The sequence below is a fragment of the Podarcis pityusensis genome, assembly GCF_964106645.2.
Source record: "Podarcis pityusensis genome assembly, chromosome: 7".
Classification (NCBI taxonomy): Eukaryota; Metazoa; Chordata; class Lepidosauria; order Squamata; family Lacertidae; genus Podarcis; species Podarcis pityusensis.
Window position 1 is genome coordinate 42,236,668 of NC_138031.1, and position 13,900 is coordinate 42,250,567.

The 13,900-nt window shown below is 48.5% G+C and overlaps 1 protein-coding gene across 13 annotated transcripts in view; it reads left to right on the top strand.

Annotated features, from left to right (window-relative positions):
• CCDC178 (coiled-coil domain containing 178) overlaps positions 1-13,900 on the top strand; it is a 144,490-nt gene that overhangs the window by 38,418 nt on the left and 92,172 nt on the right. For 12 of the 13 annotated variants that reach the window (XM_081014416.1, XM_081014425.1, XM_081014420.1 and 9 more), the window contains 2 exons: positions 646-791; positions 3,688-3,847. In XM_081014416.1, coding sequence (XP_080870542.1) covers positions 646-791; positions 3,688-3,847 — 306 coding nt within the window. The remainder of the gene's footprint in view (positions 1-645; positions 792-3,687; positions 3,848-13,900) is intronic. The other variant, XR_013988848.1, reaches the window with a different exon arrangement.

Below are 13,900 nucleotides of genomic sequence, written 5' to 3' on the forward strand. Positions count from 1 at the left end.
GCAGAAATCTGCTTTAACATGAGGGTGTCCTTTGACTCTTTTCTTTGTTCTGTGATCTAATGTAGCAGCAGCATTCACATAGCCTGTTAGAACAATCCTGCAAGATTGGTCCGTATTATCATAACCCTATTGCAGTTGATGGAGCTGAGACTGAGATATAGTGGCTTGCCTAAGAACATTTCGCGAATTTGTGGCAGTCATGATACTTGAACTGGAATTCAAAGCTTCACAGCTTACATTCAGAACCCTCCACACTACACCAGCTTTCATCATATTTAATCACATAATCAATGTAAAGACTAATGTATTTTGTACATGAGAACATGTCTGAAAAGAGCATGTGTACTATTGAGAAAGGGATGTTGAGCAATGTGCTGATGTTTGAAAACATATTTTGGGAGTCTTAGAATTCTGGTTGTCAGTTCATAAAACACACTTGGGAACAGTAACTTTGATGTACAAGTTTGTGCCTTTACAGGAAAGGCATTATTCTACTTGCACTAAATGTTTCAACTGCACTTCCAAAAACAGTTCTATTTCTTGGGTATGCAATTTCATGCATCGTCGCACATAATTGTGCACTTAAAACACAATATCAGGATATCTTCCCAACTTCAGAAGTGTATGTATATTTTTAATTTTCAGGTGAAATATTTAGATATTTCGACCCAGCTTGATGAAGTCAACAGAAATATTGCAAAATTCCAAGATGAAATGAATAAAGTAGCTGAAATGAGCAAAGTAAAGGAAAAACAGCTGGCTAACATAGAGGCAAAGGTAATAGTGTTAAGGTAAGACACTACATTTCAATACAGTTGTGAAGGTAATACATAAATTTAGTATAAATAATGAACACAATATTGATGTATTACTAATACCATATTATCTGAAGAGAACATAACAATATTTATCAATAAATAAGGAGTATTTTTCATATTTTATGGAAAAGTAGAAAAGGTTCATGATGAATATACTTGTCCTGTAAATTGTATTTTAGGCATTAGAATTGCATGCCCCAACCTAATAAAATTCATGGTCAGTTGCATCTTTAATTAGTTGAAAATAATTCATTTTGTTTGTTTCTTTGGGTAAAGAAGTGTGAGTTTTCATTTCCTGGGACTGATAAATTCTAACATGAAAACAGAAAAGGGTTCTGTTCAGCTAAATATATGGCAGGCCATGGAAGCCTTGAATAACCATATGCTGCAATAGGCTTGATCTTTAGGGTCAAAGTAGGAAAAGAGAAAAAAAGATTTTCTGTCAAGGAATTTTGGAGTAACCTCACATAAGATGGAGCTTATGGAAAGAATTACTTGTCTCATGCACAACTCATGTTAAAAGTAGCTCCTTGACTTACTATCTCATAAATAATTGGTCTAATGTAGAAAATCCTGAGTTGGTTTATAAAAAAACATTGCTGACATTTAATAATACTAATGAAATAAGTTCTCTGTAGAAGTAAAACAGCATTGCTATAAAAGCTGGTATTGAAATCCAAGAATGAAACAACAACAAAACAGGCTACGGACAAGAGGATATTAGGACAAGGCACACAATTTACAAACCGAAGCATATATCATGGTAGATCAAAGCAACAGAACTATAACAATACCTGAAGCAAATTTGAGTGACTGAAACTGTTTAGGGGGCTTAAAAAAAATTATGTCCCATGTCTCTGTGTAACACAGACCTAAAACTAAAGTGGTATGGATTGATTCTTTGACCTCTCAACTGACTTATTTTATTTTAATTTATGCATGATTATTATCTCCCATATCTTCCCCAACCATTCCACATGAGAGGGTAGGTTTGATTGCCTACATTAACATGCCAAGGCACCTTTTTGCAGCTATCAAATTGCTAAGAAGATCCTTGTGAAGATACAATGCACAACCTGCTTCCAACTAGTGGAAGAAGATGAGCTTAGAGGTTTTTTTCAACAGGGCATTTCAAAGTGTCACCACATTTCCATAATACACCTGGACAACTCTGTACTCCCACCATAAGCAGGCGAAAGTGCCCACTCTCCCACACCTATCCAGTACTAAAGGGTGTAGTGCAGGAAGGTTTTATGTAATCTTAATTGGTGTGAGATACCATCATACAGGGATGCGGGTGGCGCTGTGGTTTAAAGCACAGAGCCTAGGGCTTGCTGATCAGAAGGTTGGCAGTTCGAATTCCCACGACAGGGTGAGCTCCCGTTGTTCAGTCCCAGCTCCTGCCCACCTAGCAGTTTGAAAGCACGTCAAAGTGCAAGTAGATAAATAGGTACCACTCCAGTGGGAAGGTAAACGGTGTTTCCGTGCACTGCTCTGGTTCGCCAGAAGCAGCTTAGTCATGCTGGCCACATGACCAGCATGCTGGCCAGAAGCTGTCTGCGGACTAATGCCGGCTCCCTCAGCCTATAGAGCGAGATGAGTGTTTCCACAACCCCAGAGTCGTCCGCGACTGGACATAATGGCAGGGGTACCTTTACCTTTACCTTTACCATCATACAACTCATTATCTTATATTGAATTCAAAGCCTAATGGTACAAACTGGTTGATGACTTCTTTTGCAACTTTAAATGCAAATAATTTTATGTTATTTATTAAGAAACCCATAGAAAAAGATCTTTCTTATAAAATAATGTAACCTAACAGTAGGCTTGCTATAATAACACATATAATTAGGACCACACTTTTCTGTTTCACCAATAAAGAGAAACCTCTCTCCCTCCTTCCAGGTTGTGGTGGGGTGGGTGTTTGTTTGTTTGTTTGTTTGTTTGTTGTTTGTGTTTATTTTGTGCACAATCTGATAGTTCTTCCTTATAGTCTCTTTGCAGGCACACATAGTGTACAAATAGATTATTTTCTTAGTGGTTTTTAATGGCCCATTACACTAGCATTGCCTGCTTATAACCTTACATGTCTCGTCTCTCATCACCTATACAGACATATCTGTAAATAAATGCATATGACAAAAATACCGTAAGTCTCCAGTACTCTTTCTTCATTAGAAGACTAACCCTGAAAACCTTCCCTGGAACAGCCTACTGCTTAAGGAAGTGGAGAGCATGACACAATAACTTTAAAAGAGAAAGTTTTAAACTGCATATATCAAACATTAGGTTACATTCCTGAGCACACTTACGAGAGAGCAAGTCCCATTGACTTTAATGTGGCTAACTATTGAGTAAGCTTGCTTAGGATTGCAGGGTTAGTATACCATCCCTATGCTGGTAAGCGCTGAATGGACACAGCTGTAGTGTGATTCCTTTTTCAAAAAGGTCCCTCTGGATATTTGTACCATGATTTCAAGATGCAATGATTTGAAACTTCATATCATGAAGTATCTGGCATTGATTGGACTGATTTTATTTAGTGTGGCATGGAAATATAACAGGCATATACCAGGAAGGAGAGTGCTCTTGTGCTCTAATCCTGCTTGTGTGTTTCGCACAAGCATCTAGTTGGTCACTGTGAGAACAGGCTGCTAGACTACATGAACCATTGGCCTGATCCAGCGGGCTCTTCTTAGGTGTGCAAAAGTTCACCCCACAGTAATTTTGTGAGGTTTACAGGTACTAAGAGACAATTCCTTGTTTTTGCTAAACTCCCCTGGAGATTTTATAGGTCACCTTAAAGACAACTTTCTTGGAAATAAAATACCATTTTATTCTAGTAATGATATTTTTTCTCTTAAAGGGAAAAGTACACTAGAATAAAGGCAAAGGAGCAGAATATTCAAACTTTAGTTGATTTTCTCCATGATCGGCTGGATTATAGTGAAAAAAAATTAAAGACGGATAACACAGCATTTGAAGAGTGTATATGGAAGAGACAGAAATCCCTGAGAGAAAATGAGGTCTGTGTTGGTTATTTTTGTTCTTTTTTTAAAAGTGCATTTTCTTTTAAAGCCAACTGCACTCTTGAATATTTCAGCCAAAATTGGGGTTTCCAGATGAAACTGACTCAGGCATTCAGACCACACTCATGGGGAGGTATCAGTTTCCAAAATATCCTGCAAGACAGTGTCCTTCCAGTGCAGGCATGAAAACTCATTAATCAGTTTAGTATGCTGGGCTTCAGCAACTGGCTAAAACTTTGTTCACAAAAATGGAATGAGTGTCTTTGGGGAGGGGACTTGGTATTGGTGATACCAATTTTTCAGACCATTTACATTTAAGTTTGGAAGTTTCATAGTTCGTTTTGTTAATCTTTCACTCTGGGATGTGAAACAGCTATTTTTGAAGACAAGACAGAGGGATCTTTGTGATAACACCATGGCTCCCATGACAGAATAGAATCAAGTTGCAACGTGCACCCAACATATACAGTAATTGACACTTGTTTCTGGCTAATACCTTTTCAATGAAAGGTTCCAGATAAACGTATAATATCATATCATATCATATCCATGGCAACCTACTAGTTAAAAACTTAGGTTTCATGGATGAAACTTTTAGACAAAAGTAAATCAATCGAAGAAATAACCAAAGGCAATTTAGTTTGCATCCAGCTAAATCCTTGCACACACAGGGAATGACTTCTGGAAGCACAAGGGAACTTCTCTTTTCACGCCTGGCACACACCCCAGATCTGCTCTGGGTTTCCCCAGCCCTTTGCAGTAGCTTTTTTTCCCCAGGGGGTGCATGAGGGGAGGAGAAGGAGAAGAAGTTTGCTTGTGTTGAAGTTGTTCCCCACACACAATGATTTAGCTGGATTCAATCATTTGTGTTTTGACTTTATCATTTAATTTGGGAACTGGTGTTGAATTGTTTGAAACAATATGTTTCTTAAGTAAACACAACCTTCTAAATCTGCAGAAGATGTATGTATTTGGACATGTGTGTATGTCATGTCATGACTGTGCTTGCTGATTGCTGTCAGCTGTGATCTTCCAAAGCTTGGTGATCAAATTGCATTTGTGGTAAACTTGTCTGTTTGAAGTTGGATATGTTTCTTTACTTAAGATTGTTTTGTTCCTCCTGATACTATACACAAAAGCATTAAATGGCAAAAAAGGCCTTTTGTGAATAGCCTATGGGGAGGACAGGTAGCATTCCAGTTACTGAGTAGCATATGAGGGAAAGCAGGGATGGAAGTAAGGTTCTTAATCTCATTGGTGTCCCTTGAACAGGACAAGACCAGCAAGGAAGGAAAGGGGTGGCATTTGATTTTGTATGCATTCTAATGAGAACTACCTAATCAGGGCTGTCTTAAGCATATGCGGTGCCGGAGTGCAAAGTTCCGCCTGGCGCCCCCCCCCCCAGTTGCCTAGTCCCAGGCACGCAGGACAGAGCCGTCTGGTGCCTCAGTGTCTTGCTGGTTCACTCGCCCCCGAACTCACAGTGCAGAGCCGTCCACAGCAGAAGAGCCTGCTGTGGCACTCCAACTGACGGGCGGGCTCTTCCCCAGACTTAACTCTCGGGCCCTGGACTCTTGGCCTGGTGCCCCTGAGAGCCCGTGCCCAGGTACCCTGCATCCCTAGTGCCTATGGGTAAGACGGCCCTATACCTAATTCACACTTCTTGAACCAACATGCAAACTGATGCACAATTATCCTTTCAGATCCATAGTTCTCTTAATTTTGTGATGCACTTATCCAGCCAAATGGTGTGTACAAAAATGTATACCGTATTTTTCGCTCTATAACACGCACCCGACCATAACACGCACGTAGTTTTTAGAGGAGGAAAATCCGTAGGCATGCCACCCGTAGGCATTCCCTCCATAACACGCACAGACATTTCCCCTTACTTTTTGTGCTGGTCCCGGGGGTAAGGTACCTTGGGTGTAGCAGAGTCCACACGAAGAGGGGCAAGGTCCGAGGCAGAGAGCCGGGCGGGGAACAGGAACGCTGGAACAGGAGGCTGTGCAGGGAACAGGAACACCGGATGGTCGGGAACAGGAGGCCGAGCAGGGAACAGGAGTACCGGATAGTCAGGAACAGGAGGCCGAGCAGGGATCAGGAACACAGGAAGGTCCGAAGCCAACAACGACGTTGCTCCCGCAACCTGGGGCCGGGCTGACTGGGCTTTTATCCTCTTCTAAGGCCAGGGGCGGTCCCGGCCCCCAGGAGCCCCGCCTCCTCTGGCCTTAAGGCGAGCACTCCTCCTGGGGGCAACCAGTTCCCTTCGCCTCTCTGCTCTAAGCCTCTGCAGATCAGGAGAGGCCGAAGGGTTACTGGGCCCTGGAGGAGGCTCACCTGTGGCCACTGAGTCGTCAAGCCTCTCTGGGGCCAGAAGGGCTTCACCTGGGGCCAGCTCCTGATGCACTGCCACAGGTGCAGGCTCTTCAGCATCTAGGCCTTGCCCCAGTTCAGCCGGCCCTGGAGGCGGGGACTCCTGTGCAGGCTGGGATTCCTCTGTTTCATCCTCCGAATCGGAATCCCAGGCCATCACACCATCCCCCCTCCCAGGCCCCCCCCTCAACCGAGGGTCCGGACCCGGCTTGCCGGGGTACGTCGCATGGAACTCTCGGAGGCAGGCAGGTGCGTGGACGTTGGCCGCTGGTTCCCAGGAACGGTCCTCCGGTCCGTACCCCTTCCAGTCAATGAGATACTGCAGCTTTCCCCTGCGGTATCGGGAGTCCAGGATGCGTTCCACCTCGTACTCAGGCTCTCCCCGAACCAACACTGGCTGCGGTCGGGGACGGTTCGGATGGAACTCGTCGGGTGGGGCCACCGGACTCAAAAGGGACCTGTGGAAGACCGGGTGAACCTTCAGGGTTGCGGGTAACCGGAGACGAAATGCCACAGGAGAGACTTGGTCTACGATAGGGAACGGGCCGGTGAAGCGGGCGTCCAACTTCCGCGAAGGTCGAGAGGGGTGGAGGTGGCGAGTGGAGAGCCAAACCAGGTCACCAACGCGAAGTTCCGGCCCCACCTGGCGGTGGCGGTCGGCCTGGGCCTTGTACGCTTCCTTGGCCTGGTGCAGTTGCTCCACCAAAAGCTGTTGCTGGGACTGGAGCTCTTGAAGCCACTCCGTCACCGCCAGGACCGTGGATGTCGGCAGCACCTCTGGAAACAGCCGTGGATGATAACCATAACTGGCCTGGAACGGGGTCTGCTGGGTGGACGCATTCACCGCGTTATTGTAGGCGAACTCCGCCAATGCCAGGTGGTCGACCCAGTCATCCTGCTGGTAGCTGCAGTAACACCGGAGGTACTGCTCCAGCACCGCGTTCGCCCGTTCCGTCTGGCCATCGGTCTGTGGGTGGTAGGCTGACGAGAGGCAGACCTCCGTCCCGAGGGTCTGGTGTAGTGCTCGCCAGAACCGGGATGTGAACTGAACGCCCCGGTCGGACACCACGCGCTCAGGTAGGCCATGCAGGCGGAAGACATGCTGAAGGTACAGCTGAGCAGTTTCCTTGGCTGTGGGTACAGATGGACAGGGAGCGCAGTGCACCATCTTGGTGAAATGGTCGGAGAAAACCAGAAGGCAGGTACAGCCACGAGACGAGGGTAAGTCCACTACAAAGTCCAACGAAACCGTGTGCCAAGGGCGCGGTGGAACTGGCAATGGCTGAAGTAGGCCGGGGGGTCGCCCGGTAGGTCCCTTGGCGCGCCGGCAGACATCACAACCAGCAACGTAGCGAGCCACGTCAGCCTTCAGGCGGGGCCACCAAAACTCTCGACTGACCAGATGGGTGGTCCGATACCGTCCAAAGTGCCCCGCTGCTGGGGCATCATGGGCCATCCGGAGAACCTCCAGCCGTAGTGGCCCTGGCGGGATGTACAGACGACCGTGGTGCAGCAGAAGGCCCTGATGCAGGACCAGCCCCGGATACTGTGGGCTGGACCCTTCAGCCAGCTCCCGGCGTCGTTCCTGGGCCCAAGCGTCGACCCGCTGCTGTTCCCGCACCCGAACCTGCAGTGGCTGCGCCTCCTGGGTGGCCAGGAATGCAGCCGGAGGTAGGATCGTGGTGGGTTCTGCTTGCTGTACCGTGTCTGTGTTGTCTTCAGGTTTCCGGGACAGGGCATCCGCCTTCTGATTCTGAGAGCTAGGGATGTAGCGGATCTGGAACTGGAACCGGGAAAAGAACAACGCCCACCGGATCTGTCTTTGGTTCAGCTTGCGGGTGGTCTGGAGGTACTCCAGGTTCCGGTGGTCGGTTCTCACCTCCACCGGATGTCGTGCCCCCTCAAGATGGTGGCGCCAGACCTCAAAGGCTACCTTGATGGCCAGTAGTTCCCGCTCCCACACAGTATAGTTACGCTCCGCTGGTAGGAGCTGGCGAGAATAGAAGGCACAGGGTAAGAGTGGCGCTTCAGGACCAATCTGTTGAGACAAGACGGCACCGAGAGCCGTACTGGAAGCGTCGGTCTCCACCACAAAGGGTCGAGAGGGGTCAGGATGTTGTAAGATTGGTGCCCTCTGGAAACAGGCCTTCAACCCCTGAAACGCCTCCTCTGCCTCCTTGTCCCAGGAAAACGGCGTCTTTGGGCGCAGTAGCCGGGTCAACGGGGTGGTGCGATGAGCATAATCAGCGATGAAGGTCCGGTAGTAATTGGCGAACCCCAGGAAACGCTGCAGGTCCTTGCGGTTCCGGGGTGCCGCCCATTCTTGAACCGCTGTCACCTTCCCCGGGTCCATTTGCACCCCATCTGGAGAGAGCCGGTGACCAAGGAAGTCCACAGTCCGCTGATGGAACTCGCACTTGCTGAGCTTTGCGTACAAACGGTGCTCACGCAAGCGCTGCAGCACGGTCCGGACATGTCCCTCATGGCAAGCCGGGTCACGGGAGTAAATCAGTATGTCATCCAAATACACCACCACGTACTTGTCTAACAAGTCCTGAAACACGTGGTTGATGTAGCGTTGAAACACAGCAGGCGCGTTGCACAAACCGAAAGGCATAACCAAATATTCGAACTGCCCGTACCGGGTCCCAAACGCTGTCTTCCACTCATCCCCGGCTCGGATCCGAATCAAGTTGTAGGCCCCCCGGAGGTCCAGCTTGGTGAACACCTGTGCCCCTTGCACCCGCTCCAGCAGCTCCGAGATAAGGGGCAAGGGGTACCGGTCTGGGACGGTAATTTTGTTCAGGGCTCGGTAATCATGGCAAGGGCGGAGTTCCCCACATTTCTTCTTAACGAAAAGCACTGGTGCCGCGGTAGGCGAGGTGGAAGGCCTAATGAACCCACGCTCCAGGTTCTTGCGCAAGAAGTCCTGCAAAGCCTCGCGCTCTGGCTCTGTTAGGGAATATAAGCGACTCACTGGTAAAGGCGCTCCGGGTTGGAGGTCTATGCCGCAGTCAAAAGGCCGATGCGGCGGCAGCTGGTCTGCCCCCCGTTCCTCGAACACGTCCTGGTAGTCCTGGTACACGGCTGGGAGCGTGGGTGCTGCCTCCTCTGAGGGCGCGGCCGCCAGCGTTCCGGATTGAGCATGGGAACATGGGTCTGGGAAGTGCACGGTCCGTTTGACCCAGTCAATCTGAACGTTGTGGGCTTCCAGCCAGTCCATCCCGAGCACCAGGGGGAAGCGGGGCATAGAGGCAATGTCCAAAGTTCGCAACTCTCGGTGCTGCTGGAGACACAGGACCAGGGGCTGGGTCTCCTGAGTAACGGCACCTGAACGCAGAAGTCGTCCGTCAATCGCTTCCACCTGGACCGGTACTGGCTTGTTCCGAAGTGGCACCTGATGATGGGCGGCAAAAGCAGCGTCCATATAGGAGCGGGTTGCCCCTGAATCTACCAAAGCATGGGTGAGGATCCAGGGCCCACCTGGAGGGTATAAACGTACCGAAACCATAAGATGTTGCAAGTCCATTGGTGCGGGCCCATTCTGTACGGTTTGGGACCCCCGGTAGCTAGGGCCATCAGCTACTGGGGTTGGCGGTTTCCCTGCGGCTGGCGTTTCTCAGGGCAGGACAGAGCGAAGTGTCCACTTCCGCCACAGTAAAGACAGAGATTTCCCTCCCGACGCCGCGCCTTCTCTGCGGGGGAAAGGCGTGGCCGCACTGCCCCGAGCTGCATAGGCTCCTCCGTTAAATCAGTTGTGACCGTGGGGCTGCCGGAAAAAGCTGGTGCCGTGAACTGGAAGTGTCGGCGACCCCGGGCCTGACGACGATCCTCCAACCGGTCGTCTATTTGTAGACTCCGTTGAATGAGAGTGTCCAGTGTGGTGGGGCGTTCCATTGTGGCCAACTGGTCCAGTACCTCGTCCGAAAGCCCTTCGAGATACTGGTCCCGCAGTGCCGAGTCATTCCAGGTCAAGTCCTGTGCCAACAGCCGAAACTCCGTGGTATATGTGGCCACCGTGGACTTGCCCTGTTTCAAACGCCGAATCGCCCGGTTGGCTTGACTCTCTTTCTGGGGGTTGCCGAACGCGGCCTCCAAACGATTGCAAAACCCCGTATAGTCTGCCAGCAAGGGGGAGTCTTGCCTGAGTAGCGGCAACGCCCACTTGGCCGCCTGGTCCTTTAACAAACTAATCAAAAAGTGCACCTTGGTGCGGTCGTCAGGAAAGTTCCGGGCTCGCCCCTGAATATACAGCTTGGCCTGGGCCAGGAACATGGGAAAGCTGGCCGGGGCTCCATCAAATTTCTCAGGCAAAGCCACTGGGTACTTGCCCGGAGCCGGGGCGTCGGCCCCAGGAGCCGGTAGGGCTTCCAAGCGTTGCTGAAGTGCCACAACCGCGTCGCTGAGCTGCTGCACGGTGTGAGTCAAGGCCTGGTTCTCCTGGGCCAAAGCCACCAGTGCAGCCGCCTGTTCAGCCATGGCCTCTGGCTCTTCCCGAACGCACCCCTACGAAGGGGAAGTGCGGGTGTGGCGGGAGCAAACTGTGCTGGTCCCGGGGGTAAGGTACCTTGGGTGTAGCAGAGTCCACACGAAGAGGGGCAAGGTCCGAGGCAGAGAGCCGGGCGGGGAACAGGAACGCTGGAACAGGAGGCTGTGCAGGGAACAGGAACACCGGATGGTCGGGAACAGGAGGCCGAGCAGGGAACAGGAGTACCGGATAGTCAGGAACAGGAGGCCGAGCAGGGATCAGGAACACAGGAAGGTCCGAAGCCAACAACGACGTTGCTCCCGCAACCTGGGGCCGGGCTGACTGGGCTTTTATCCTCTTCTAAGGCCAGGGGCGGTCCCGGCCCCCAGGAGCCCCGCCTCCTCTGGCCTTAAGGCGAGCACTCCTCCTGGGGGCAACCAGTTCCCTTCGCCTCTCTGCTCTAAGCCTCTGCAGATCAGGAGAGGCCGAAGGGTTACTGGGCCCTGGAGGAGGCTCACCTGTGGCCACTGAGTCGTCAAGCCTCTCTGGGGCCAGAAGGGCTTCACCTGGGGCCAGCTCCTGATGCACTGCCACAGGTGCAGGCTCTTCAGCATCTAGGCCTTGCCCCAGTTCAGCCGGCCCTGGAGGCGGGGACTCCTGTGCAGGCTGGGATTCCTCTGTTTCATCCTCCGAATCGGAATCCCAGGCCATCACACTTTTTAGGAGGAAAAAAGTGAGTGTTATGGTGCAAAAAATACGGTATATTGGGAAAGGGGTGCATAAAATGGCTATGTTAGTGAAGATAATCTACAAAAATCCATTACATTAGGGGGTAATGCTTGCAAAAATATGTGTATTACTCAAAACGGCAAACAAAACTGCATATTGGGGAAAATATGATGATGATGATGATGATAGTTGTAGTAGTAATAATAATAATAATAATAATAATAAATGTATTTTTACCCCGCTCTTCTGGGCGGCTTCCAACAAAAGATTAAAAATGCATTAAAATTATGACTCAAATTCTGGCCAAGTTGCATAAGAATGTTAATTTTTTGGAGGGGGGGACTGCAAATTGTCGCAGAAATGTGGAGAACTGAAGACTGGAAAACATGGGGAAATGAGGGAAACCAAAACTGACAAATTTGCCCATCCCTACTAGCAAGCCCATTCTATCAAATGCCTTAAAAATATAGTAAAGGGACCCCTGACCGTTAGGTCCAGTTGTGGCCGACTCTGGGGTTGCGGCGCTCATCTTGCTTTATTGGCTGAGGGAGCCGGCGTACAACTTCTGGGTCATGTGGCCAGCGTGACTAAGCCGCTTCTGGCGAACCAGAGCAGTGCACGGAAACGCCGTTTACCTTCCCGCCAGAGTGGTACCTATTTATCTACTTGCACTTTGACATGCTTTCGAACTGCTAGGTTGGCAGGAGCAGGGACCGAGCAACGGGAGCTCACCCTGTCATGGGGATTCGAACTGCTGACCTTCTGATCAGCAAGTCCTAGGCTCTGTGGCTGAACCCACAGCGCCACCCGTGTTTTTAAAAATTATAAAGCACTTATGAGATGGTCTGAAGATATATTTGGGTCTTTTCTAGCTGCTTGGAGGTTTATTCTTGGCTTACAGTTTGTTGTTTGTCTGGGCAAGACACACCATGAACCCTGCTTGGGATCAAACACTAAACCAAACCATGGCTTAGCTCCAGGTAAGCAGCCTCAGGATAGCCAGGGGGGAGCCAGTTAGCCATGATTTTTACTATGAGTACACTTGCACTCTCATGGCTAACCATGGTTGGGATTAGTGTTATGTGCACACTGTGCTTGTGAACCTTCCACTGGGAGAGGAGTAGGAAACTAAGGTGGTTAGTAGCTATGGGGGACTATAAATAACTGGAAACTGTGAAGTCCTGGGAAAGATCACTGTGCTGCCTATATTGCTCTCAGTTTTGTTACACGTATCTACTTACTAGATTTATAACAGAATTTGGCTGAAATTGTTGCCCTTAGGCAACAAACTTTTTCAGAGTTTTCTATAGCAAGTTCCCTACAAAAGAGTGGCGGTAGATATAGTGCGAAATGTGGAGCTTGAAGTACAACTGGAGGAAAGGAATGGCTGAACTGAAAGAATTGTAGTTATTATATTTTACTATCATATGTATTTAGGCTGTGTTGATTTTTTTTATGGGCCCCAAAGAAAGAGGCTTTTAAAATAAACCTGTGCAGAGATCCCCTGTTTCCTCCAGGCTATTCTGTATGTGCAGGGTAAGGGTGACAAATCGTCTGGCTATAAAATTGTCTTTAATTAGTTGACTCAGTGACTTCCAACAGTGTGTTATGCTGGTATGTGGGGAGTCCCATGCTACAAGATAGACTTTGAATTGTGCTCCTTGCTCCTGGGTAGACTTACTGTTATAGCAAATGTGTCTTACATGATGTCCTGTGGGGAGTGCTGGCAGTATTACCCAAATAGCCACCCCACTGTCTAGTTTTATTGGCTTACAGGAAAGCTATACCTACCCTCCTAAGGTATATGGGTGCCATGATGGCAATAACATTTAAAATGAGCATAAAAGGAAAAATAATGGGAAGGACAGTGGGAATTATAAAAAGTGCAAATTTGTGCACTGAAAGGCATCATGTGATAAAAGTATTGTCATTTTTGCTGTAAATAGTGGTTAGATAGGTAAAGAAAACTGCAATACCTGCACACAGTGGGTGTAAAACATGAGGATTTCCCTTTCTTTAAATGTTGTTGTTTAGTCGTTTAGTCGTGTCCGACTCTTCGTGACCCCATGGACCAGAGCAATTTAGAAGGATTAAAATCTGTGTTACAGATTGTGAATATAGAATTAGAGGTCTTACAGTGCAGTCTTATTCATGTTTACCTAGAAATCAGTTCTTCTGAGTTCAGCATGACTTGTGAGTAGGCATGTATAGGATTACAGTTGTAGTTATTCTCTGTTTATAAACATGGAGTACAATGATGTAGATATATGTATGTGGCAGAAAATGCAATTCTCTGATGTAAGATCTAATTTACCTAATATTGTGAATGCAAAGATGGAGACTAGGAAAGAATCCACACACACACACACACTGAAGTTTCAGATACTGTGTTATCATTTTACCTCTGTTAGGTGAAATGAAACCCCAGTGGTTTGCTTATTTACTACTTTTATTGATTTCCCTTCATGAAAAGCTAA